Source organism: Drosophila busckii, chromosome 3R, assembly GCF_011750605.1.
Source record: "Drosophila busckii strain San Diego stock center, stock number 13000-0081.31 chromosome 3R, ASM1175060v1, whole genome shotgun sequence".
Taxonomy (NCBI): domain Eukaryota; kingdom Metazoa; phylum Arthropoda; class Insecta; order Diptera; family Drosophilidae; genus Drosophila; species Drosophila busckii.
In genome coordinates this window covers 2,954,953-2,980,914 of record NC_046607.1, presented here as the reverse complement: position 1 = coordinate 2,980,914, position 25,962 = coordinate 2,954,953, and the positions used below count along the sequence as shown (strand labels likewise).

General features: G+C 38.0%; 5 protein-coding genes across 8 annotated transcripts; 2 read left to right on the top strand and 3 right to left on the bottom strand.

The window, feature by feature from the left end:
• Positions 1-40: 40 nt before the first annotated feature.
• LOC108601659 (organic cation transporter protein) lies at positions 41-4,276 on the top strand. The gene is made up of 7 exons (XM_017989559.2): positions 41-896; positions 2,186-2,632; positions 2,687-2,841; positions 2,898-3,066; positions 3,122-3,263; positions 3,318-3,471; positions 3,526-4,276. The coding sequence occupies exons 1-7, from the start codon at positions 778-780 to the stop codon at positions 4,059-4,061; spliced, it is 1,722 nt and encodes a 573-aa protein (XP_017845048.1). The 5' UTR covers positions 41-777; the 3' UTR covers positions 4,062-4,276.
• Positions 4,250-5,252, bottom strand: LOC108601490 (chymotrypsin-like elastase family member 1). The gene is made up of 4 exons (XM_017989387.1): positions 4,990-5,252; positions 4,830-4,934; positions 4,661-4,779; positions 4,250-4,608 (listed from the first exon to the last, which is right to left on the bottom strand). Exons 1-4 carry the CDS (start codon positions 5,250-5,252, stop codon positions 4,250-4,252), a joined length of 846 nt encoding a protein of 281 aa, XP_017844876.1.
• Positions 5,253-5,900: 648 nt separating this feature from the next.
• Positions 5,901-20,991, top strand: LOC108604056 (transmembrane and coiled-coil domains protein 2). The gene is made up of 10 exons (XM_017993318.2): positions 5,901-6,401; positions 16,808-16,981; positions 18,289-18,921; positions 18,977-19,041; positions 19,096-19,622; positions 19,683-19,803; positions 19,869-19,973; positions 20,033-20,146; positions 20,218-20,393; positions 20,455-20,991. The coding sequence occupies exons 2-10, from the start codon at positions 16,840-16,842 to the stop codon at positions 20,579-20,581; spliced, it is 2,010 nt and encodes a 669-aa protein (XP_017848807.1). The 5' UTR covers positions 5,901-6,401; positions 16,808-16,839; the 3' UTR covers positions 20,582-20,991.
• On the bottom strand, positions 10,854-12,374 carry LOC108601491 (CG42564). Its single transcript, XM_017989388.1, has 2 exons — positions 12,237-12,374; positions 10,854-12,178 (listed from the first exon to the last, which is right to left on the bottom strand). The coding sequence occupies exons 1-2, from the start codon at positions 12,372-12,374 to the stop codon at positions 10,916-10,918; spliced, it is 1,401 nt and encodes a 466-aa protein (XP_017844877.1). The 3' UTR covers positions 10,854-10,915.
• A 494-nt stretch (positions 20,992-21,485) lies between the features above and the next one.
• On the bottom strand, positions 21,486-25,960 carry LOC108602966 (E3 ubiquitin-protein ligase RNF13). 4 transcript variants are annotated; one of them, XM_017991346.2, is made up of 9 exons: positions 25,868-25,960; positions 24,179-24,507; positions 23,949-24,118; positions 23,796-23,890; positions 23,544-23,737; positions 23,279-23,477; positions 22,855-23,214; positions 22,657-22,792; positions 21,486-22,601 (listed from the first exon to the last, which is right to left on the bottom strand). In XM_017991346.2, the coding sequence occupies exons 2-9, from the start codon at positions 24,290-24,292 to the stop codon at positions 22,226-22,228; spliced, it is 1,644 nt and encodes a 547-aa protein (XP_017846835.1). In that variant the 5' UTR covers positions 24,293-24,507; positions 25,868-25,960; the 3' UTR covers positions 21,486-22,225. The 4 variants fall into 4 exon arrangements, with proteins under 4 accessions (XP_017846835.1, XP_017846838.1, XP_017846836.1 ...); XM_017991349.2 differs by having other exon boundaries at positions 23,279-23,474; XM_017991347.2 differs by lacking the exon at positions 25,868-25,960 and adding an exon at positions 25,600-25,766.
• Positions 25,961-25,962: the final 2 nt, after the last annotated feature.

Below are 25,962 nucleotides of genomic sequence, written 5' to 3'. Positions count from 1 at the left end.
GTGTAGTACAAAAACGATGCGATCGACCCCCTGTGGGCTTAGTTTGTGAGACGCCACCGTAGTGATAGCATTGCAAGCAACTGCAGCAAAAATTGTAACGCGTTAATACAAAATTATAAACACTGCTGGCCCAAAATACTGCATAAAATACTAGCCTCAGTTTGACATTCAATTCAAATATTTTGAAACATTTCTTTTCGAACATAAATAAAACGCGTCGCATGTGCATGTGAAGAAACAACATAAAGCATAAAGCAAAATTAGAAAATAGAACACAGCCAGAAGAACAACACACACATTGTAAAAGTGAAAGTGAAGCCAAAAGAAAAGAAATAAGTAAATCAGCTACTGCATTTGCGTTGGTGTCCGGGAACGCGCGCGTCTCTGTCCGTCCGTCAAGTCCGGCGGCATTATCAGTTGGCGCTGGATAAGCAAACAGCATTGGCCTCCAGAGCATAATTCACGCGTGAGAGCGACAAATGTTAATGCACTCGCAAGATCGTAAAAAATATTATATACAATATACATATATATGCTTAATTGCCATATAGACAAATCCAAAATCCAAATCGCGACGTTTTTTGAGATTGCAGTCTCAATTGAACGATTAATTGGCGTCGTCTATAAATAGAGCGAGTAACAGTCTCAAAATCAAGTTCATTATCAAATGCGCACAGCATTCATATCCCAGTGACTAGCAACGTAGTATTTATATAAATAACAATAAAAAGTTTAGCTTTACGTTTCGTACGCTGTGATAAACAATTAACATATAAAATGACCAAGTCTAAGGATAATAATGTGGAGAAAACCATGGAGCTCATCAGCGAGGAGAGCATGAAGGATTTGCTTACCAAGCAGCTGGAAGTTGTAGGCAGTGGCGGTGCCTTTGTCTGGTGAGCAATAAACGTTAACAATAATTAGAATTAATAAAATGAAAGTTAAAGTTGCATTGCAATTCAAGTGAAAGTATTGGTTGCAATAAATGTCGCTTGAACTATATAGGTCAATTGTAATTTATATATCTATAAAATACTTTCTAATTAGTCATACTACTTGTCAGCTTATTCGAAAATAAATCACACTTTAAATAGTATATTTGTATAGCACGTGCTAACAATTTTTGCGAAAAAAAAAAATAAATAAAAAGTCATTTGTTGTGTTTATAAACAACTTAAAGTATTTCCTGAGATTGTTTTTGGGCACATTAACATTGACATAAGCACGCAACGTGATTGGCATGAAAATAAATTATACTACAATCATTTTTTATAACTATAAACTTATTAATGTGTGTTAGCTAATCAGCGCAGTAAATTTAATTATAGCATTAAAGCGTGCCAATTACAACTAATCTATATGGAATTGGTAATTGCAGGCAATGGGAATGTGATCATTAGCATAAGATAAGAAACTGGATCAGTTCAGAGCGAAAGGGAAGCAGCGTAGAGACTCCCATAGCTTGAAGGACAGCCATTCAACTATATAGAATAGAGTACGTGTTAAAAGTAAATAAGTAAATAATGGCTGCTTAGAATTTTTGATGATCTTTCCGGGCTCTGCGCCGCTTTGGTGGGCTCGGGAATATTGTCAGAACTATGAAATATGTAAATATTGCGCATTGCGTTCCGGTTGCTCGGCTTGATTAACGATTGGTGACGTTTGGCGGTTTACATTGAACCAAAATACAAAAAAGATTGTTTATTGTTTATAGTTTTTTTTGTTTAAATATTATGTGCTGAATTTGCAATGTAGCTTGCCAGCTTAAGGCTCAGCAGCTTCATGTCACTAACCTTCACAATAAACTTTAGACGCTGTAAAAAATGCAAAAAGTCTCTCAGCGTTGCTTTTATATAAACAGCGACTTTATTTTTTGTTTTTGCGCAATTACCAATATTTCGATTTTTAGTTATTTTCATTATTTGCATAACAAGTAACAAGCGACGCTTTCAATTACACGCATATTCGTATTAAAGTGCGAAAGATTAAACTTGCGTGTCGAAAACAAGTTAAGAAAGAGACGCAGCGTTTATTTATTTGTTGTGCAAATAAAAATATATGTTTTAATTAGCAGCAGGTGAAACTTTGGTCTACGTCACATTTCACAGAATTTCCATAGTTTAGACAACAAATTTGCGCCAACACCAACTAAATAAATTTTTTTGTTGTTTTTAATTCTAAACAGGGCTATATTCTTTCTTTGTGTAACGCCCAACATACTCAATGGCTTTCATGTATCCTCGTATACGCTGCTGGGACACTTGCCCGACGATCAGTGGTGCGGCATTGATGCGCTCAAAGGCAGCAACTGGACGCTGGAGCAGCAGCGCAGCATAAGCGAGCGTGAGCTTAAGTCGGGTGGCTGCACTGTCTGGGATTGGGACTACAAGCAGCTCGCTGGCATGAGCTATAATGATGCGCTCAACTATACGCGTCACATGTTTCAAATACAACAGCCAGCAATTATTAGCTGCAAGGCCAAGGGCAACTACGCGTATGCGCAACCGGAGAGCACTTTTGTGGCGGATTGGGAGCTGACCTGCGAGCGCAGTTTGCAGCGCACTTCAGCACAGGTATCCATATCGCTGGGCAAGTTTTGTGGCTCATTCTCATTTGGCATACTGGCGGATAAGTAAGTTGTTACATTATAAATGAAAATTTATTTATTTGTTTTTATTGCACGCAGATTTGGACGCAAGACTTCGTTTACCTTGGGCGCTGCTTTCTTTATTGTGGGCAGCGTTTTCTGCAGCTTTTCACCTTTTTACAGTCTGTTCCTTGCGGGTCGCTTTGCGCTGGGCGCAGCTTCCTCTGGACTCTTTTATCCTGCATTTACCATGAGTAAGTAACAATAACTGCATACTCTTTGTTGCTAAAACACAGACACGCTCTTTTAGTTGTTGAAAACATTTGCCTGAAGCATCGCTCCTGGATGTCCATCGCCTTTTCCGCCTCGTATCCTGTGGGCATGATACTGTTGGCCATACTGGGCTATCTAATACAGCCTTGGCGTTATCTACAATTAGCACTGACTATACCCTCGCTGCTGTTAATACTCAACTGCTAGTAAGTGCTAAGAATTAATAACTATTGCTATTTAATTTGAATTGCTTGCTTGCAGCTTAATGAATGAATCGCCGCGTTGGTTAATAACCAAAAAGCGCTACGATCGCGTCTATCAGATACTTTTCAAGCAGCCAAACCACTATGAGATACAAGCGGCGCTGCCTGCAGCTACCGAAATTGTTAGCGACAAGAAAGTGGTAAGCTGTTTAAAACTGCATTTAAGCCTAATAACTTACTAAATATGCTTGCAGTTGGAGCCAGTTGTGAGCAGCACGCTGGCACAGAAGCTGAAGAATGGTCCACTCAAGTCCATTATTGAACTATTTGCCAATCCCAAGGTGCGCAAACTCATCTTTACCTCCTACTTTATGTTCTGCGTCACTTCGCTGAGTTATTACGTTACAGGTAAGCTTCAATAGCAACAACAGCTGCTGCAGCTATTAATTGTTACTTCTCTAGCTTTGAATGCTGCCAATCTGTCCGTCAGTCGTTATTTGTACATCATAGCCACTGGTGTAGTGGATATTCCTTCCTACCTGGTGCCTGTTATAATGCTGCGCTTTACGGGTCGTCGCGTCACTACAATGTTTCTATTTATGTGGACGGGCATTTCGTTGCTGCTGGTTCTAGCTGTGCCCACGGGCAGCACCACGTGGATTGTGTTCTTTGCGCTGTTGGGTCGCTTTGGCATAAGCGCCACCTACTCGGTGGTTACACTTTATACGGCGGAGCTTTATCCTACCGAAATACGCAACTCTGCCTTGGGCACCTGCTCGACGTGGGCGCATGTTGGTTCCATTTCAGCGCCCTATGTGGTCGATGTGCTGGGCGCCTTGGGCTGGTACATTCCAACAACAATTTGCGGTTGCTGCGTTTTGGTAGCAGGTCTATTAACGCTAACGCTGCCCGAGACTAGCACCAGCAATCTGTCGGATAAAGTGGAGGATGCTGCGCCAGCTGCCATTGAGCCAAATGAAAAGCCTGAAAAGCAGTGAGCAGCAATTGCTCCAGTTGAAACCTTGCTCGGTATTTCCGTTAGTTTAGTTAGCACTATTTATACGATATATCGTATCGTAATTGTAAGTTAATTATTTAAGCATCCTAAACGTAATTGTTATAATGTTAATGTTTATATTCCTTGCATTGTCGTAAGTATATTCTGATATATATGTTCATAAATAAACTATACCGTTAAACGTGGCACAAACAGTTGCACCCAATCGTCGTAAGCTCTTGTCACTGTATAAATGCTGGGCATGCCCTTCAGCCCGCATGTCAAGCCGTGCGAAACTAAACCATAAATATATTCGCGACCCTCACTGCCATAGCGACAGATAAGTGGACCACCTGAATCGCCCTGACAGGAGTCCTGGTTGTTGCCCAGCGCGCACACCGTATTTTCACCATTCTTGGGCGCCCAGATGTGTCCGATTATATCGCGGCACTGCTGATTTCCAATCACGCGCACATCCGCCTCGTAGAGCTGCTTCTGGGAGGGACCAGCGTGTCTAGTAGCGCCATAGCCTATAATTCTGCAGCTCTCTGTCAAAACAAAAGTTTTAAATTGTTGTTTTAGCTTTGCTTTAGTTGTTACCATTGCCGTGGGGTCTTATGCCTGGGGGTGGTAGTTGAGCAAATTGCAAGTGACGACTTATCTGGCTTTGGTAGTCACGTTTCAAATGCAGCAGCGCAATATCATTGCGATAGTTGGAGCTACAGCAAACTTATTTTTAGTGTTTTCAATTAAATTATATACAACTTACGGTTGAAAGTAAATATACTCGGCTTTGTCCACGCCATAGCGCTCCAAGTAGTCCACATTTTGCATATTTTCATAGCCTATGAATGCCACAATGCGCTGCAATTTTCTGAGCATATATTTATATATTTATATTAATTTATTTTCTAAATAATAGCACTTACTTTTTCCAAACACAATGCGCTGCCGTCAGTATATAGCGTTCACTTATTAAGCTGCCACCGCAAAAATGTTGATAACTCTCACTTTGTCCATTCTTAGCAACTATAACATCTTGTAGAGACACCACATAGGGATATTTGGAATTCGTAGCACCCTCAGTTGTTACCAAGCGACCACCAACAATGGGCGTTGCATGATTTTTTTGAAAATAAAGCACACTAATTACAATTATTAAGGTTTTATCGCAACTACTTGTAGCCCTCATGCTAGCAATTTGACAAGATACTAAAATAACGATCATTGGCATTTGCAGTAGAGCTACATTCTTTTTGAATAAATATTAAGCACACAATAGCTTATCACAAGCTGTACAAATAGTTGGCGCTGAATGCGCTCTTGTTTTGAAATCTGTACGTTGATGGCAGCCCAACTATATTGTTTGTACATTATTGTTTATGAAATATTAACAAAACAACTTATTTTATTTGTTCTATTTATAAACAGCTATGTATGCAGCAATATTTTAAAATGCGCGCCCAGCCCTAACCATGCTGTCTGGCAACACACAATAATGTGGCGGTCGCTCGATAGACATGTCGTTTTAACATCATGTTAATAACAGTGCACACATATGTTTTTCAGCGTTGCTTTGTAACAGCGCACTGCTCACACAATATTATTGTGGATAATACTCGCTAGTATGTTGCGTTATTTGCATCTCGTTTGCACTTATGCCATTTCTGTTGCCGCACTGGTCGCACAATTATTATACTCGCTTTATTTTTATTTTGAATTTCTTAATGAATAATTGTGAGACTTATGCTAAAAAACATAAACATAAAAGACCACCGAGCGCAACGGACGTGCGTAAAATTTGTGCTAAAAGTAAATTCAATAAAGTAATTAAATAGACTTTAAACTCTTTGCAGCTGTTTCCTAGCTGTCTTTTTTTTGTTTTTCTGTTATTTTGTTATTGTAAAACAAGCGGGCGGACGTTACGTTACGCGTTGCTGCCGTCGCAATTTTTGTTGTTAAATTAAAAAAAAAAACTTGTGCATTTAAACGCAAGTAAGACGCGCGTGGAGTGTAACACCTGGAAAAGCAACAATTAAGTTAGTTTAAAGCAGGACAGCAAACGAATCGCAAGTAAAATTTTGTGATGCGCACAGAGCGCAAATACGAGCGCAACGAAAAACGGTGAAAAGAAGGTGCGAAAATCAAAATCAAAGAAGAAAATCTGACACACAAGTGCAAAATTCAAAGAGTTCTTTTAATAACCAAGAAATAACGTGTTTTTGGCTTATTGCCCTCCTGTTTCTGTGTATGTGCCAAAGCAAAAACAAAAGAAAATACAAATAAAAGGGCGTCCACTGCAGCCAAGCCAAACAAAATAAGCAAGACCGCGTTCCAAAAGGTGAGTGCGTGCCGAATATTGTTTATAATTGTTTATATTCGTGATGTATGTATGAACCACACCTATATACACACACATGCATAGTGTGTGCACTGCAGTTTTTTTATTGTTGCCAGATCTCCGCTCGTTCGCATACAAACATATGCATAAACGTACTCTCTTTTGCTCTCACACACGCACACACACACACACAGTCATTGTTGAGCTTCCAATTGCAGTTAATAACAACTTCAATTTAATTCATGATACACACAGCTCAGTGCAATAGCAAACTGTCAGTCAGCTTGTCTCTCAAGCCATAATCAATTCAATTACGCTGCACTTGCTCTAAATGGCAAATAAGATGTATTTACATATTTATGTATGTATCTCACTGTTTTGTTGCGTTGCTGGGAGCCAGGCACGGTTCGGTTTGTACAATAACAATAGCCAGAACACGTTTTTGTCTGCAATTGAATTAAATTCCATGAAAATCGCCAAGTGTAAAGAATTATTATTATTTTATTTTATTGTTGTAGTTTGTAGCGTTCGCTAGTCGCTGCTGCTATTTCTGGCCGACACGACACCACACACATGAACAAATTTGTACATTTTTTTTATTTAATTTAATATGCATGCTCCCGCCTCCTCCGTTGCGCTGCTCTTCAACTAATCCAATCATTGATGAAATTATTTATGATGCTCTCGCCTCCCACTCTCCAGTCAAATTGTGGGAAATTATGCATACATACCGTTATATGTTATGTATGCTTCTTAATATGTATAAAATTCATTGAACACAACGTCAACGTCAAGCATTATTTATATTATATACCTAGACAATACATAAATGAATATGTATGTGTGTGTGTGTGTGTGTGTGTGTATGGGCGCCACTTTGTTGGGTTCTTCGTTTTGGATAGCAATTTTATTTTTCGGTTGCCAAGTGCCAGAAAAATTGTATAAGCATACAAATTTACAAATACACACAAACAAAAATTTACATATGTATGTATGCCTATCCCAATAATAAAAAAGTTCAACTCAGCACAGTTAAGTATAATAATTAAAACAATTATATTGAATTAGAGTAACATCAAAATATGATAGAGAAAGAGTTAAAATAATAGGCTTAACAGTAGTACAGTAAAGTCTCGATTGTTCGAGGAAGCTACACGCCCTTCAGTTATGCTGTTGCTTATACATATTGGAGATAAATAATAATATATGCGATATTGTATGAGTTTGAGTTTTAATTGAATGCTTTTCAATAATTAGCAGTAATTGCAGTATGAATGAGCATATTAATTCACAAAAAGTCAATAATAATGTTCATTAACTTTATTACTACTTGATGTTGTGAACATTGCCGGCCAAATTCCACAAATTCTGCACTAGAAGCCAAAAGGCAAACTTGTTTAGGGTGTGCCGCCTGCTTGTTGCCAGGTTGTATTTTTTTTTTTGTAGTTTTATTTTGTTTTTCTTTTTGTTGTTGGGTCCCTGTTGTGTCGCACGTGTGTGTGCGTCTTTCACTTTACACTCTCTTTCTTGCGTTTTGCGAAGTGGCCGCAGCTGTTGTTGTTGCTCATTGTTGTTTTCTTTTGGGGCGGCACACGCCCAACAACGCAAAAACGCACACAAGTCTAATATAAATAAACAAATACCAATGCCAAAAACTTAAACACAAAAGCAATAGCAACAACAACAACAATATAAGGTACAAACAAATGTATTTTTATGTTTTTTTTTTGCTTTGCATTAAATTAAATTAATTAGTTATGCAAATATTTGCGTGATTTTTGGTGCTTTGTTTTAGTTTAATGCTCTGAATATATTGCATAATGCACGATATGGTTTATAACAAGTGTAGGGTATGAATAATACGCCAAGATTGATAAATATAAAATATCTAGCATTTAATTGAAACAAACAGTTGTGAATCAATGCTAATAAATAAACAATGCTGTGGTTCAATAACAAATTGAGTATACGGGCTTAACGGGGCGTATTGTTAATATTAAATTAGGATAACAGTCAGAGCACTCGCTTACAAATTAAATTACAGTGGCTTCGTAGCATGACAAATCAAATAAATAATTATATGACAATTATTATGCTATAATTAAACAAGCACAATTGATTAAACATTGATAAAGCCGCTATAAGTTGCTCTTTGGCTTAATCATTTTTTATCTTGCGTCTTTATAAACACTATTCTTAAGAATTTAACAAAATGACTAAACATTTAGCTCATTGTGTAAATATAATTTGCAAATGTATCTAATCTTTGGCACCCCTCTCTGCCTACCTCACTCTTGCGCCAGTGTCAGCCTCTTGCCCTCAGTCTTGTTCTAAATTCCTACAAAATTTTCATGTTTTGTGCTCAGAGCACTTAATTGCCTGTGACTCATCATTCGACGCATCAATTCTACACACACATGTATGTTATATATGTATGTGTGCATGACCAAATCTGACACTGACCTTAAATGCTAGATACGCGCTATAAACAATAACAACAATAGCAAAAGCAGCGGCTGTCGCACTCACAACATAAACAACTTCCGTTGCATAAAATAAATTGCAATGTTAAATTTGTTTAAATTGCTAAAAATTGCTGCTGTGTAAACCACTTTCACCTACTAAAATATTAAAATAATAAAAACACAAAAAATCAGGCGACAAACAAAAGACAAGTCACAATCATTCGTCAGCAGCAAACAACAGTCAAGTCTCTCTCCCTCTCTTTCGCTCTCTTAAAAGGCAGAGCAAGAGAATAAAACTGGCGCTTTGTTGGCTTTGTTTTATAGCTTGGGCTTTGTTTTATTTATTTTTTTATCTACAACATAAATGGGCGTGTTATTATATTTTGTTTAGTTTGCAAGTTTATTTTTTGCTTGTTTTTTTCCGGTTTCTCAGCACTTCACTTACATTTCATGCACGACAGCTGAAGTAGCTGAAATGTCATTTATTATTATTGTATTTGCGTTGTTTTAGTTGATTTTTTGCTGTATTTGTATTTGCATTTTAGACATGCGAGCGCTACGTTGTAAAAATGTTGAACTTTGTTCACAATGAATTTGCCTTTTTAGGCACACATATATATAGTATATATGTATTGGTTGTATCAGCAGCAACATAGCTGACGCGTCTTTGTTTTTCGCGGAAATACATTGATAATATGCATGCTAATATAATTTTATTTCAACTTAAATTTTAGCATGAGATATGATTATAAATCTATAAATACATTAACTTTGCACAGCGTGACAAATTTTGATGGCGCGAAATTAGCTTGAACTAATTTAATTAGTATTAAATTAAAATTATTATAGTCTAAGCAACATATTGACACGTCAAATGTTGCAACAATGTGCGTTGAATCATGCAGTTGAATAATAAAAAACAAAAACCTCAAAGCCACAGCATATATATTTAAATTACGAACAAAGACATAAAGATCGTTTGTCAATTAAAAGTAGCACAGAGATCAAATGACAAAGCCCAAGCTCAGCTCAAAGTTCGTTTTCTCTTCAAAAGTGTCAACAGACTTTTGGCTTAACTGTAAAGGTAATTGACCCACGCTCGCCCCAAAATTGAATTACGCTTTAAGGTGACGCAACTGAGTTGTCATTGAAATTGGATGCACCATATACGTTAACCGTTATGTTGATTGCAATAATTGAATTTGTTGGCAATACTCTTTGGTTTTTTTATTGGCTGACATAAATGGCGTCTCAAATTGTCATTGAGAGTGCTCATAATTGTTTACAAATTAGCAATAACAAAAGCATATTTCAAGGCAATAATATGTCAAAAAAATGTAAATACTAAACAGATTGTTCCACTATCAAAAGAAATGCGCTAAGTATGCCTTAAAAAAAAACTTCTAAGTGCCCTCAAGCGTTTTTTGCTGTTTACTTGTAAAGCGCCCACACACTTGGAGCTGTGTCGTCCACTCATATTGGCATGAGTCTTTGACTTTTTGATATGCCCATATTTGTAGCTGTTTTTCTTTATGACCCAAGTTCTGTGTTTGTGTAGGTGAACGAAATAAACTTATAACTAAACTTGGGCACCCACAGCCATGGCCCGAGGGTCAAGGCTTTAAAGAACACGTAAGTCATGCATGGCTAAGCTGACGTTGCTGATTTATAAGCCAAGCCCAGATGACCGAGCGCATGGTCAATAACGTGAGAAATGCCAAAGAGAGAGAGAGAGAGAGAGAGAGAGAGAGACAGAGCGCAACTGCAGCATAAACAGTCATAAACTTTAACTAAAAAAGTAGCACAAGCCAATTGGAGCAAACCGGTTAGCCACAAAGCTAATAACGGTCATAAAGGTATTGACCACTGTACGTGGGTTGATTGCTAGTCATTGCATTTCCGACTTTAGCTATAGATTGCGTCCGATGTCTACACTTGAGTTTGCCAATGAAAAGTTCTTTAAATATTTATGTTTGTTTGTTGCTTCTTTGCTGAACTTGTATAAAATATATATTATAAAAAGACATCATCAACATAATTTTGTTTAGTTTACCTTCTTATATTACCCAAAGCCCATATCATAGGCCATATATCATCCGAGCATCTCCTACCAGACTTACGAGCGCCCACTGCATAGTTGTTTGTTTTAATTACAATACGCTTAATTTGTACAAGCTTTGCTGCCATGTTAAGCATACGCAAATATTTTTCAAACTCCTTGCGTAATATGCTAAGTGGTGCTTTCGTTGTTGTAAATGCATCCTCATCCTCAGTTTCAGCTGCGGGCTCACTTGTCGTCGATACATCATTTCCATCGGTAGATATCGTTGTTTCTTGGCCAGCGTCTAAATTTGTAGATGTTTTCTCACTCGTTGATGAAGTTTCAGATCCTACAGCTGACGATTCAGCTGCTTGAGTTGCTGTTGTCTGAGATTCCACCACAAGTGATGAGCTTTGAGATTCTGCAGTTGACGTTGCCTCAGATCCGTTCGCTGGCTTCAGCTCTGTTCCGTCGGTTACCGCAGCTTCTCCAGTTGTTGTTGCCTCTGATCCTTCAGCTGGCGCTGCATCTGCTTGTTTAATCGATGCACCACTCCGAGCTTTAACTTTATCTTGAGCTTTAACTTTATCTTGAGCTTTAGCTTTATCTTGAACTTGAGCTTTAGCTTTAGATTTACGGGAATGGTAGTCCTCTTTATCGCTGCAAAGATGTTTAAACTTCGGATGCTTGGCAAACCAACAGTCCTCGCCTGCAACTCTCCCTGGTGTATAAATTGGTTTTCCCACAACGAGACCATTCTCAAAAATACACGTAAAATATGTTTGGTGCCATCCATTTTTCATCTGCTGCAGAGCTGCGCATCCAATCGAATTGGCATTCTCCAGAATAATTTGCAGAAAATCTGTATTTTGATACAGTTTGGTCGAAGTACCGTAGTAGTTGACAATATCGTTCATTGTGATCTCTCCCTGTGGCTCAAACCAAGTTCTTAGTAATTCACTTAGTAATTGGCTAACTGTTTGGGTGCCTCCATGAAGGCCGCGATAGGAGGCGATATGACCAACGTGGCGGAAATGTTTTGTATTGAAACACACATCCTTGTGCAATGTGCATTCACGGACATTGTACTCGGCCATATCAGCAAGTTCTTTATTCCATGAAAGCGATCCCATGCGAGCAGCTGGCATATATCCATTGTAGCCACCTTTAGCCACCAAAGAGCGATATTCGTTTAGGCGAAATACAAGTATTTCATTAATATCAGAGATATTGACCACCCTAGCATCTGATTCACATTTACGACCGAAATGCTGCAACGCATGGAATAAACGACGAATTATCGAATTGGAATGAAATGGAATAACTTACATCCTTTGTTTTTCCACATGCAATATGCTTAGCTTTTGGAATGCTACAATATTCCTTGCTGCAGTACTTATCCCTTAGAGCAAGGACTACGCTGCAGAGCAGACAGACTATTAAAAACTTGACGATTGAAGCGGCCATAACTTAATACACTGAATTCCAACTTAGCCATTGTATTTTGTTTTTCAATAAAAGCGTGAAATTGTAATTTTTACGTAACTTAAAATAGCAAGCAAAGCTATGAAACTGCCCTCGTCAGTTCTTCATAGTGAGAGCGAGTTTAGCTGACTAAAAATAATTGCCCAATTGTTTTTATTCTTGTTGCACTTGCACCAAACAGCGAAAATGTTTTCTTTTCAAATTGCGCACAAGTAAATTGAACGACAACAAATAAGGAAAAGTCGTAGATTTTTGTTTTGTGGTTGCTGATTCATAAGCTGACGATATCAAGAACTGAACTCAGTTGAAAATCGAGCCGTACAATCAACTTAGGGTTTTCTACTTTTTTTCAAATTTGTAAGCAGCGTCAGCGCCTGTGTCCGATTATGTTTCGATTCAGGTGTGCAGTTTGATAAGCAATTGGGGAATTTAGATTATAAAGTCATAAATATAAATTTTCTACGAAATACTACTACAAACGATTTTTACTTTTTCTTTTATTTGAAAGATAGAAGACTTGCAATTATTTTTAGAGTATGATGAACATTGAGCGTAGTTATGTATATTAATTTATTTATATTATAATAAAGTCTCTAGAAATTTAACATGATAAATTAATTTATTTATATTTTATATTTAATTGACGCTAACTTTGAAAACTTCTTATAGACTTTTGCTATATGAAGTGTTTAATATTTTGCGTTGTTAGCTACTTGAGCATATATTTTAAATAAAGTCTATAGCAAGTTAGCTTGATAAACTCATTTATTTATATTTCTCTACATATATTTAACACTTACTATATTTGAAAAAGTCATTAGGCTCGGCATTTACTTGGAAATCTGTTTCTTTTCTATAGTTTCACATTTAAATTACATGTATTGTTTTTTTTTTTTTTTGCTACTCACTTTTACCTGACATGGCTAAGGGATTGTTGTTAATGAGTTTTGCGTAAAGCGCAGCTGCATTTTGATTTTACGATTAGTTTCAATTGTTAAGCTTTAGTTAGTTTACTTTTAGTTTATATAATACGGGGCAGGCAGCTGCTGTGGCTTCAATTGCAATTATTTCTATGATTGATTTTGCTGTAATCAAATATCAATTGCAAAGTCGTCGTCCCTTTCGCTTGCTTAGCGACAATCATGAGTTTTGTTTATGTTCGCATGCTTATCTAGAAACAGTAACAACAACAAATTGCGCAATTTTTATTACGTTTGCCTGAATCAGAGTCTAACATGACAGCAGCAAGTGACAAAACAAACAGAATTAGCAAACAAATAACAACTGCTAAATACCCTAAAGAAAATCACATGCAATAGTTTACCAAATATTCCATTTGATAAGCAATCTTTAATATAATAAATTAACACATTTAGATATACCCTAATTGATTTGGTTTAATGCTGGGTATTTCTTTAAAGAACAAAGTCAACAGCCATAAGAAAAAAGTTCATGCTCTTGCGTTCTTTTGCTTTTGCCAATACGTTGAACGCTTTAATGTCATTTTAAACACCTGCAACAACAAACACAACGTAATGTCGTCTGCTTATGCTGAGTTAACAACAATAACAATATCTTGAGCTTTTGTTGTGCCAACTTCGCAATAAAAAAATACAACAACTTTTAAGTCAAAGCTGCAAGTTCAATGCTTGTTTTAAAGCCTGACCTAACTCACTTTAGCTTATATAAAAGCAAAGTACTTGATTTAATGTTGTTTGCATAAAAGCTAAAGTTTATATAATGCGCATGCATGACTTGGCAAATTGAAGTTGTTAGTTGCTCAAGCAACTTGTAGCCCAAGTTTACTTTAAGTTTTGTAAGCTATGCATAATTAATTGTTAAATATTACGCAGCTCGAGTTGCAATAGAACGGAAATCAGCAAAGCAAACTTTATTGAGTCGCTCTATGCACATAAAGTTTGTTTTTAGATGTACAGAGTCTCATACTGTCGTTTGCGTCAGCTTAATTGATTAAAAGATTGTTACTTAAAGTAGAGTTTGGCTTATGAGCTAAATTATGGGCAGCTAAATTTTAAATTACAAGCAAAACAAATTTCAAGTATTTGAACTCAAATTTAAGCTCAGCTTGTTTATGTTTATGGCTATAATTTAATTTGTTAGGTGAGCCAATTACTTATGTGGCCAAATGTTTGGGCCTAACTGTTGGCTGTAGCTTGAAATTTTACTTCAAGGTTAGCGGCACATGCTACGTCGGACGGACTGACGTTAGTTACTTAGCTTGACATTATAATTCTAATGGATGATCTGTTATGCATTAGTTATAATTTAGTGCGGTTCTTTGTGCATATTTATAAACCCAGCCAAACGAACAGTCGATGCGACGCTAGCGCGACCTTCACAAATGTGCTGTTTGTTTGCTTTTTTACATTTGCGGCTACCAACAGCAGCGACAACAAGTGGGGGTTGGGGTAAGTGGGTGGTCTATAGAATCTGCTGCGGGCAACAAGTCAGTCGCGTATGGTCTGCGTCTCGCAAAGTGAGTGCCCTAAGATGACGACACGTTGCGCAATTCTCATTAGCAATTGATTGTGTGTCTGTGCTCTGGCATAATTGAATCTAATAAATGCGAATCAGCATGCTTTAAACTCATGTGTGTACTTAAAAAATGCTAGAGAGCGCATCTTAGTGTTGCTACTGTCGCTGGGTGCATTTATTGTTGTTTCATTGATAGTTGCAGCTGCTGCTGTAGCAACACTTGCTGAGCTCATGACTTATTCTTGAGTCTAAGCAGCAAGCGCGCTTATCAAGATTGACAGCTTAATCTTTTGCTTTTGTGATAATAGCAGCGCCCAATGCTGTAGCCGAGTGCAATAACCCTGAACAATATTTTATACCCACACCAAAGCGCGAGCCCAAGCTAAAGTATTTTTATTTACAGCGAAGAAAGCGAATAACAAAAAAGGTTACAAATGTCATGATTATTATAACAACAAAGCAAAGAGCGACAAACAGAGAGAGAGAGAGAGAGAGCAGTAAGCGCTGCAATTGTTGCAGTTGAAGTGTATCAAACTTTTATTAAGTGTAATTAATTTAAATTTAATTACTATGCTGGCATTGCTATGAAGTTGGGACTTTAAATAAATGGAGCGCACGATTGTTGGCGCACGTTTAAGTTTTGGGAACAACAACATGTGCAGCTAACTAAGCATGTGTGTGTGTGTGTTGTTTATAAATATTTTTGGTTAAACTAAACAATTGTTATCTTTGTATGCCATCATTGTCAACGCTGTTGTCGTCGTTGTCTCTTCATCATCACATCGGCATGCAATGTCAGTCAGCGCAGCGCACTTGATATATAAACATATAAATGATTACAAACTTATCAAACACACACACACACACACATGCATAGCTTATAATTAGATGTATGTTTGTATGAATATACGCTGATTGTCTATGGCAGTCACTTGAGCAGCAGCAGCAGCGCCCACATGAAAACGCGGAAGTATTGATTGAGTCAGCTTGGCTTATGCTTAAATATATACAAACATGTGTGCCTTAGTGGTTAAGGATAACTAAAACTAGCGCGGAAGAGTCTATAAATTAATGTTGAGCATTTAGAAAATGTAAAAACTTTTAGTAGAGTCAGAGCATAAACAATAAATAAGCAATTAAAATATTTTTGATGATTCATTATACATTCTGTATGCGCTAATTTAAAAACTGTGCAGAATACCAACTTTTTGATACGCTTTTATTTAGAAGAAATTAGTTTTAGCTGTTACTTTTTATTTTGATTTTAAGTAAAAGATTAAAAAGTAAGTATAAATAATAAAGTAGCAAATTTTTTATTTTTTTTTTTTCAAATATTAAGTCATTTATTGCGGCCGGAATCATTCAGAGCAAATTTAAATTTAGGAACGCAGTAGATTTTAATGAATAAATTGAAAACTTTTATATATTTCATGTTGCTCTAACATATTTTTGTTTAGATTGATTTATTTTTCTACTTTTTGCATCTCTGTTAAAAGAATTGCATGCAACAGCTAGCCAAAGTGTATATCAAAGTCGTTTGCTGCAATTCATTGCTCACTTGGCAGCATTATAAAATTGAAAATTTAAAAAGAATTTTATACAAAAATTGATGTGATAATCTTACATTGTTTATATTGTGCTTGCATATGCTTTGAATCTGCCAGCGGCTCGAATCGGCGCATTATAATTCGTTTATACAATTTCTCAATGAAATGAAATGTTGAGGCTTGTGCTAGTTTTTCAACGCTTTGCCATTGAGATTATCTGGCATACGTTCACCTTTGGACTTTGCACTCGCCTTGCCACACTTGCTGCTGCTGCTGCCACAATCTTCATATAGATAATACACACACTTATACGCTTATATGCTCTATGAATATATAATTAATCTTTTTCATTTCTTGTTTTTGCTTTTGCAGGCGCTCATGTTTCTTTCAAGCAAGATGCAATAATGGATGCAACTCAGACTGTCAGCAGCGCTGCAAGCACGTGCCGGGATCAACTAACGTTGCAGCCTTTGCGCTCCTCCCGCGCCTCCAGTGCCAATTTGAGAGCCAGTCGTTCGCCATCCGCCAGCCGCAGCAGCGAGCAAAGTAATTACTATTTAATTAAAACTCTCTGCCAATCGCACCGTCTGCTCGTGCCGTCTCTGTCGCACATAGATTGCTGATAAGCTACCGCATAGCACTTGCTGCCACCTGCAACTAGTGAACTTAATTGCCTAATCACTTGGCCCATGATTCGGTGTATGCCTTGGCTGGGCGCTCATTAACAAAGTCCCCACTTGCCGGCAATCTATGAAATGTTGCTAGGAGTGATAAACAGTAGACACTTCCGCATAGCTAAACTGATAATTGTATTTAAAACAGTTTATTGACTTGGATTTTAATTATGTGCAAAATAAAATAAAATTAATATGAGTGCATATATCAAAATTAGGTAGAGCTGTAATATTATTTAAAAAAATATATGTGTTGCTATTATAGTTAAAGTTTGAAGTGTTCATAAGAATATATAATAATTATAGCTGAGTTTCATATTTTCGTTAGCAAACAATTTAAAATTCACTAGAGTCAGTTAGGCAGTAAAATTATTATACTTATTAATTAATTAAACTTAAGACAAGTGTGAACAGTGTTAATGAGCAAGCCAGTTTACTATTAAATTTGTAGCATCGCTTGTTTTAATTTATAAACCAAACTTAGTGTTGCTTGTGTGCGTATGTTGCTTATCTTTAATTATTTTGTGTGCTTTCTATTTATAACTTGCATTGTTTTCATTGTACTATATGTTTGACTTATACTTTTATTCTTTTGTGCTTTTTATTTTATTTTCGAAACAGCTTTGTTGTAATCGTTGAATGTAAAGCTGCCAGCAAACCACATAAATCCACAAGCAAACAAACAAACAAGCAACAATTGTACGTACATACAAAACGAATAAATTTAAATCATAGTTACATACACATACATACATACACACAAACATTCACACATTGCTTGCATTTGCTCGGTTTTTCTTTTTACAGCAAACGCATAAACGCTTTTAAAAACGCCTGCTGTCTTTCTCGCTCTAACACTGACTGTCACTGTCTCTATCCCGCACATAACTAAACTTGTTTTGACGCATCGCTGTCTAACTGTCATACACACTCGCACCAAAGCAACAACAACAACAACAGCAACACATTTTATTTTAAGCTTGAGTGCAACACCCACACCCAACTCAGGCTTGAAATTTAATGACCATGCGCTTTGTTTTCTTGTTGTTGCTGCTGTCGTTAATCTAACTTTGCTATTGTATTCACATTCTTCACCATTGTGCATAAGTCAGTATTGAGTTGAGCTCAAGCGAATAAATTGCATACTTATTCATTTCTCTATGCGTCACACTTCGCCAGTGTCCAGGGAACGCAGCAACGACTCAGCAACAGTTGCAGCAGCGCCGACAGCAGCAGCAGCAGCAGCAGCGCCAACAGCAGTGACGATAGCAGCAGCAGCAGCTGCTGCAACTAACAACAGCAACTCGTCGGCCTCGTCCAGCACAGTGGCAGCTGCACAGGCGGCTGTCTATAGCGGCGGCAACACGGTGACCGGCAGTCTGAGCAGCAGTGGGGGCGTGGCCGTGCGCGGCTTTCGCAGCCACAGCCCCACACATCGGCGACGCAGTCGCGAGCGCCAGCGACGCACACATGGCTCCGATCAGGGCGGTTTGCTTGCCTACAGCGGTCTCATTGGTGCCGGCGTTGGCGACATGACGGACTTTTCCGTTGCTGTTGCTGGCGCGAATGTTGTTGGCGGCGGCGGCGGCGGTGGTGGCGGCAGCGCTGGCACTGGCAGCGGCCTGGAAGACTCATCGCGTCTATCGGGCAATGAGGACTACTACTCGTCGTTTGTCTCCGATGAGTTTGACAGCAGCAAAAAGCATCGACGCAGCCATGAGCGTAGTTCCAGCTTGCAGGCGCTTGATCGCCTCAACACCAAGATACAGTGCACCAAGGAGTCAATTAGACAGGAGCAGACTTCCAGAGATGGTAAGTTCAAAAGTATAGCATACATTTGAGCGTTCATTTAAATTTTCTATTTCAGACAATGTCAACGAGTATCTAAAGCTCGCTGCAAGCGCCGACAAGCAACAGCTGCAACGCATTAAGGTAAGTTAAACAAATAAATTTGCTTTAATAGTTATTAATAAATTTCATTTGCAGGCTGTCTTTGAGAAAAAGAATCAAAAGAGCGCACACAGCATTTCACAGCTGCAAAAGAAACTGGACAATTACACCAAACGTGCCAAAGATCTGCAGAATCATCAATACCAGACCAAGAGTCAGCATCGCCAGCCACGCGAAGTGCTGCGCGATGTGGGCCAAGGACTACGCAATGTGGGCGGCAATATACGCGATGGCATCACTGGCTTCTCCGGCTCGGTAATGTCCAAGCCGCGTGAGTTTGCGCATCTGATTAAGAACAAGTTCGGCAGTGCGGACAACATCAATCAGCTGAGCGAGGCTGAGCTGCAGGGCATGCAGGCGGCCAATGCGGATGTGCTGGGCGTGGCTGGTGAGCGACTGCAGCAGCAGCATGCGCAGCAGCTAACCAACGTAGGCACCTCAACTGGCTCTGGTGGCGGCAACAATTTGAACAACAACACCACAACTGGCAGCGGCACCGGCAAATTCAACAGCGACAATGGCAGCGAGTGCAGCAGCGTCACCAGCGAAAGTATACCAGCGGGGTAAGCAAGCGCTAAAATATTTAATATATACATAAAATGAACGCTTTTTATGTTTTGCAGTTCCGGCAAGAGTCAATCGGGCGCCAGTCAGTACCACATTGTGCTCAAGTCGCTGTTAACGGAGCTGGCCGAGCGCAAAGCTGAGAACGAGAAGCTCAAAGAGCGCGTCGAACGCCTCGAGGTAGCCATCAAATTAACTATGGCTTTAAGTACTTTACTAAATTGTTCTATTTTTTGCGCTTGCAGTCTGGCCAAAAGGAGTTCAACAACTTGACTGCAACACTTGAAAGTGAACGCTATCGTGCCGAGGGCTTGGAGGAGCAAATCAATGACTTGACGGAATTGCATCAGGTCTGTTATTATTATTATTGGCAGCTTGCCCAGCAGCAGACTAATGATTTGTGTTACAGAATGAAATTGAGAATCTGAAACAAACGATTGCTGACATGGAAGAGAAAGTGCAATACCAAAGTGATGAAAGGCTACGTGACGTCAACGAAGTGCTCGAGAACTGTCAGACAAGGGTAAGTTCATAACAGTTGCTATACGTTAAACAATAGCTGACATCACAACTAACCACCACCCACCTATATAGATATCGAAAATGGAGCACATGTCGCAGCAGCAATATGTTACCGTCGAGGGCATTGACAACTCGAATGCTCGTGCGCTGGTTGTGAAACTCATCAATGTGGTATTAACAATATTGCAAGTGGTGCTGCTGTTGGTTGCCACTGCAGCGGGCATCATAATGCCGTTTCTCAAAACAAGGTGAGTGTACTAACATTGGCTGCATTTTGTGCTGTTTAATTCAAATTGAATTATTTTGCAGGGTTCGCGTGCTGACTACATTTCTATCAATTTGCTTGGTTATCTTTGTGATACGCCAATGGCCGGATGTTCAGGATATAGGCGCTGGCCTGGTGCGGCACCTCAAGCAATCGCTTGTGGTCAAGTAGAGATAGCCGCCTTCACATTCGATTAGCGTAGTCTTTAATGTTTTTATAGCCCTAAGCATATTTTGTATATAGACTATGGATACGTAATAGCTTACAATCCATTTAGTTACATCAGCAACAAATCGCGCATCACTTTAACGACTCACGTATGCCTATCTACGTAGATACAAACGTTCATATGCATACAAATTTGTACAAACAAAAGTCAAAACGACATCGCACACATTCACATGGCACACACACACACACACATATACACACAAAATCAATCACTCATATACGCATGTGCATAGTTATGCACACTATATGTATAAACTTATAGTGAAATTCAATTTAAAGCTCTGCTAAACGTTTAGTTTAATAACTATAATGCTGACAAGTTTCTGTGCATTACTCAATACTATAAAATAACTATGTTTATCTATTATATATGAAACTCTATTTATAGTTATCGTATACAATAAAAAAAAAAACGTTTGTATATGTACAAAACTAAAAAACTATTTTGTTTTCTTGATCGAATATACTCAGCGCACCTACCTGACTTGGATTCCAAACCGATCTGCCTAATTAGAATTTTTAAAGCTGATTTTAATTAAAAAAAAACTGGCCGAATAAATTATATTTCACACAGGCTTTTAGATTTACATCCATTGCTTTAATTTTTACATTCAAACGCACAGTTTATACTTTTAGTTTTAATTGAATTCGTTTTATAATAATGTTATTTTTTTTTTGGTGACAGTTTTTTATTAATTGCCAATTAACTTATTTTATTTGCGAGAATTAATCACAAACTAGAGTAACTATTTTAAAATTGTGTAACTTACAAATCTCTACACAATATGAAATATTTATATTTTTTTTTTTTTTTTTACTTCAACTGTTTGCATTTAGCATACTGAAATATCAATAAAATTCCAATATATAATACACAGCATTACTTAAAATTAGTTAAATCGAACAGAATATACAGTAACAGCATACGCAATATATGGATTTTAGTTTAAATTTTCGAAAGCCCTAAAGCAACAAATTTCACATGCTTATTATAACTAGTGTCTATCGAGTAAAATTATTACAAACATTTGTGTACAGGCTTTAGTTGTTAAAAACAATTTCATTCAATGGTTTGCGGAATTAAGTGAAAATCAAAATAAACCAGAAATTCAAATTCAGGTAAACACAATTTCAAACTTATACAATGATAAATAGTAATTCGCATTTGTTTGCTTTATATGCTTTGTTTGGTTTTTCGTTTTTACGCAAGCCAATAAGTTCAGTAATGTATAAGGTATATAAAATAAATCACAATTTCTATATGCATATTAATGTATGTATATATATATGTATGTATGTTATGTATGTATGAATGTTAGTGAGTTGCAGTGGAAAATCATCAGTGCATAGTGGATGATGATAAGAATTACAGCTGCATAATTATGTATTAAGTTGTTAATTATTTAAAACAAAGATGCGATGCTGGCAGCCAAAGCGACAACTATACCAATCTTTGCCTACAAAACGCATTTACTTTAGTTGGGTTTTCGTTTTCGTTTTGTTCTCTTTTTTTGTTTCTTATTACGAGCTAGTGTTACTACAAAACTAAACTTTTCTTATTGCATCGACGTGGGTACTTTTACTTCATATGAGAAATTGCAGATCCGAAGAGCTGTGTGGCGGCAATGCAGCTACGCCTATGCCGCCCTGCGTGGGCGTCTGCAAAAACGCCGAATCGGCGGCGGCAACAGCAATAGACGGTGTGCGTTGCTGCTCTGTGCCAGGTGTGACTGCTGCAATTGGCTCATAGATGGATCGATGTGGTGGCAATTGATCATCATCTTTAAACGAACCGCTTAAATTCGGATTCAGAATGTTGTTAGATGTGGGTACGGTTTCAATAGCAGCTGTGGCAGTTGCTGTCATGCCACGACCAGCATATGTGTTTGTACCAGACTCCACATGCTCCAGATATGCGGGTGCCGCCACACTGATGCTTGCTGGCTGGCGTCGAAACAAGCTGCAGAACAAACTACAATTAGTTAATGTGCCAATGGCATTGCACTTGCACCTACCGAGCGTTGAGACGTGACCAGAAAGTAGCACTTGGTTCGTTCAGTTGATTCACCAAATGAGCTGGCAAATTAGGTGAACGATCGAATGGATTGATGCGGCGTTGGGAGGACGATGCTGATGTATTCATCAGTAGCGCTGTGTATAAGTATAAACATAATTTAAATGCAAACTTTTTACTTTCTAAACGGCTATGTTACCATTCTCATCATCAGAGCTGTGCTGTTCCTGTGCCGCTACTGATTCATTTATATTATTGTCGCGCCTAAATGTGCCGTGACGCGTTGTGGCAGCGCCAGCTGTGGCAGGCATATTTAGAGTGCTGCTATTGCTGCCGCTGGCAACAACTGCAGTCGCTGCAACGCCTGGAGTTGCTGATGTTGGCTGCTGCTGCTGCAAAAGCGGCGTTGTATCATCGTCAGTATCCGTGACACTATCCAATGAAGGCTGTCGATTCCGACTTGCACGAGTTTCGCCTTTCGTAAAAACCTTGCGCTTGCAAATTGGACAGACACGGCGGTTCTCAGTTAGCCAAGGATCAATGCAGTGGCTGTGATATGCTGCAAATACATAATATATTAAAAACAAACATAATGCATAACATTATACTATTTGCCAACATACGATGTGAACATGGCAGCACACGCAGCTTATCGTCTTCGACAAAGTCCTCGAGGCAGATAACGCAAGTCTCATATTTGGTGTTTGGATTATTTTTGGTATAACGCAGCACTGGAATTTTCTTCAGCATTCTTTTGGGCAATCTGTAGCGACGCTGCCGACGCTGCTCGCGTATGCATTTGTATATCATGTAGACAATCTGCTTTAACAAAATAAAGCGCTATTATAGTGCCGTACATTATAGTAAATTATTATAGCTTATGCATACCATAATCAGAAAACAGAGTCCAATTAGTATCGAAAACGGCAATATAAGCTGTGTATTTATATTAAAGGGCAGCTCATCGTTGATCAGCAGATCCACATCGGTTGTGTAGAACGATAATAATATTTTGCCGGTGGTAAGGCCCACAAAAACGGATGGTGTATGTATGCCTGTGACATTATTGGCGGTCATTTGTTCTATAAACAAAAAATAAATACATTTTAGCTGTGCTCATTCATACAATGCCATTCTTACCCAGCTCGTCGCCCTCATTGTTGTAGATGATCACAGCATAGTACATAGCACTCTGTGCAACGCGCACCTTTGTCTCAAAAGTACAATCACCGCCGCTGTTATATAAACAAATGCCGTTTATATAAAAGTTTATTAAAAGTTTTATTGGCTTACCGCGATATAATCACCACAAACTTGGCGTTAGGTGGATACCCAGTCCTTGGTGGTGGCTTTAAATGCTTGCAACCATATGTATTGTCAGCTGGCACTGCAAACAAGCGCAAACTGTTGCCAGATATTTCGGGACCAAATCTTGATGGCAAGTCATTAAACTCCTCTATGAGCTGCATTAAAAGTATTATAATTAAATTATATGGAATTATGTAGTTTTATGCTCAACTTGCCTGATTTGTAATACGCTTATAAACAAGTACATGACCTTCAATAAAGAATTGATGGCATGTCAAACAGACTAGCAAAAATGTCAATTCGAGTGTGAAATAACGATTGCCCAACATTCTGCTGCTGCTGCTGCTGCTTGCGACAGAAGGAGAAAGCTGCTGCTGATGTTGCTGGTCCTGCAACTTTGCTGGGAATTACTGTATTGTTGTTATTCGCTCAGTTTGCTGTCGCCGCTCAATATGCTGCTGTCTGTGTTTGTTTGTAGCATTCGCACTATTTTCATTTCTCATCTGTTTGGCCTTTGGGTGTTTATATGTTTGTCTGTTGTGGCCTGCAAGACAAAGTGAATAAAAAACAGTAAGCTTAAGTCAAAAGCAAATAAACAGATCAGTGCAGCAGCGAGCAGCGACTTTACAACAGCTGATAAGATAAACAATTTTTAAAACTCACACATACATGCATATGCGTGTGTCTGTGTGTGTGCGTTGTTGGACACTCAGCTGTTTTGATTGTTGACAAATCGCGTGAACTGGCAAAGCATTTTAAATATTTTTTGAGTGTTTCTGATGCGTTTTATTAATTTAACTATATATTTATAATTTTATTGGCACTTTAAGTTCTAGTGCCAGCCATAAATAGTGTATTTATATGATTACCGGTAGAGAGAGTATGAATCATTTTAGTAGCTGAGCGATAGCAAATATTTCAAATTTACACTCTTTATGAAAAAAGCGACGCCGTGCTAAGCTGATAATACATTAGCTATACAAAACATTTGGGGCTAAACTCAAATATTAGCATTCATTTTTGTATATAATACATAATTTAATAAAAAACGTCACATATAATTCACACTTAGCAAATAAGAACGTGACTTTGTTTTGATTGTATACACAAATATTAGCTAAGCCAAACGAGTATTGTGTTTGTGAATTGTGAGCTAAATTAAATTTGGAGCTCCATTTTACTAATTTAATATAGTTATGTACATAATTCGAGCATATTTACAAGTTTAATATCAATCAAGGCAAGTACCCAAACATATGTATGTATGCAGTGAACACCCACAACGAACTTGACACACACATGCACATACAATATTTCCTTGAACTTTACACACGCACATAAATAGTACTTGGGCCTCAAGGTCTTTTATAGCAACTAATTCCTGCTTAGTGCAAATTATTCGTGGAGCACAAAGTAAACGATAAATTGCTATTGGCCAACAGGTGTAGAGCATAGAACAATGCGTATAGCAGCAGGCAAAAGCTCAATTCCAACTGTTTCTGCTTTTGTTATGTTTTGTATATTTGCATGTGTGCGACTGCGGTTTAGTGTATTAGTGCGTGTGTGCATGTGATTTAATTGCTCCAAGAAAGCAGCTGGTGCTAAGGTAATACCAAAAATTGTATCTGGTACTCACTTGCGAATTTCTCACTTTACCAGTTCTAATGAAATTTGTTGAAACTGTTGCCTATTTGTATTATTGTACACAATCTAATTTTTTTAGGCACTCGCCCATTCATGCTCGCTCTCTGTCGCACTCGCCATCAGGAATTGAAATTGCGTTGCAGTAAATTGTTTTTAAATGACTGGTTTTATGCACAAACAATTCACACACTTATTTAACAGGTATCTGGTTATTGGTTTATCTCTTATTTTACATTTTACATCACCTAAAGTGCGCTTACTTAATTTGTATTGGGGACTTTGTTTTTCTTTTTGCTGGTTTTTTAATAACCATGTGGATGACAGTGGCCTATTTCCTCTAGGACAAGTGTGCGAT

What these genes read in the sequence shown, in the direction of transcription:
- LOC108601659 (XM_017989559.2), top strand. Translation starts at nt 778, where the DNA reads ATGACCAAGTCTAAGGATAATAATGTGGAGAAAACCATGGAGCTCATC. An exon ending in AGTGGCGGTGCCTTTGTCTG is followed by an intron (nt 897 to 2,185) that starts GTGAGCAATAAA and finishes AATTCTAAACAG; the next exon opens with GGCTATATTCTTTCTTTGTG. An exon ending in TTGTTAGCGACAAGAAAGTG is followed by an intron (nt 3,264 to 3,317) that starts GTAAGCTGTTTA and finishes ATATGCTTGCAG; the next exon opens with TTGGAGCCAGTTGTGAGCAG.
- LOC108601490 (XM_017989387.1), bottom strand. Translation starts at nt 5,252, where the DNA reads ATGAGGGCTACAAGTAGTTGCGATAAAACCTTAATAATTGTAATTAGT. An exon ending in GAGTATATTTACTTTCAACC is followed by an intron (nt 4,780 to 4,829) that starts GTAAGTTGTATA and finishes AGTTTGCTGTAG; the next exon opens with CTCCAACTATCGCAATGATA. An exon ending in CATAAGACCCCACGGCAATG is followed by an intron (nt 4,609 to 4,660) that starts GTAACAACTAAA and finishes TTGTTTTGACAG; the next exon opens with AGAGCTGCAGAATTATAGGC.
- LOC108601491 (XM_017989388.1), bottom strand. Translation starts at nt 12,374, where the DNA reads ATGGCCGCTTCAATCGTCAAGTTTTTAATAGTCTGTCTGCTCTGCAGC. An exon ending in CATGTGGAAAAACAAAGGAT is followed by an intron (nt 12,179 to 12,236) that starts GTAAGTTATTCC and finishes CATGCGTTGCAG; the next exon opens with CATTTCGGTCGTAAATGTGA.
- LOC108604056 (XM_017993318.2), top strand. Translation starts at nt 16,840, where the DNA reads ATGGATGCAACTCAGACTGTCAGCAGCGCTGCAAGCACGTGCCGGGAT. An exon ending in CAGCCGCAGCAGCGAGCAAA is followed by an intron (nt 16,982 to 18,288) that starts GTAATTACTATT and finishes ACACTTCGCCAG; the next exon opens with TGTCCAGGGAACGCAGCAAC. An exon ending in TCGAGAACTGTCAGACAAGG is followed by an intron (nt 20,147 to 20,217) that starts GTAAGTTCATAA and finishes CCACCTATATAG; the next exon opens with ATATCGAAAATGGAGCACAT.
- LOC108602966 (XM_017991346.2), bottom strand. Translation starts at nt 24,292, where the DNA reads ATGTTGGGCAATCGTTATTTCACACTCGAATTGACATTTTTGCTAGTC. An exon ending in ATAAGCGTATTACAAATCAG is followed by an intron (nt 24,119 to 24,178) that starts GCAAGTTGAGCA and finishes CTTTTAATGCAG; the next exon opens with CTCATAGAGGAGTTTAATGA. An exon ending in TGTGCTGCCATGTTCACATC is followed by an intron (nt 23,215 to 23,278) that starts GTATGTTGGCAA and finishes ATGTATTTGCAG; the next exon opens with CATATCACAGCCACTGCATT.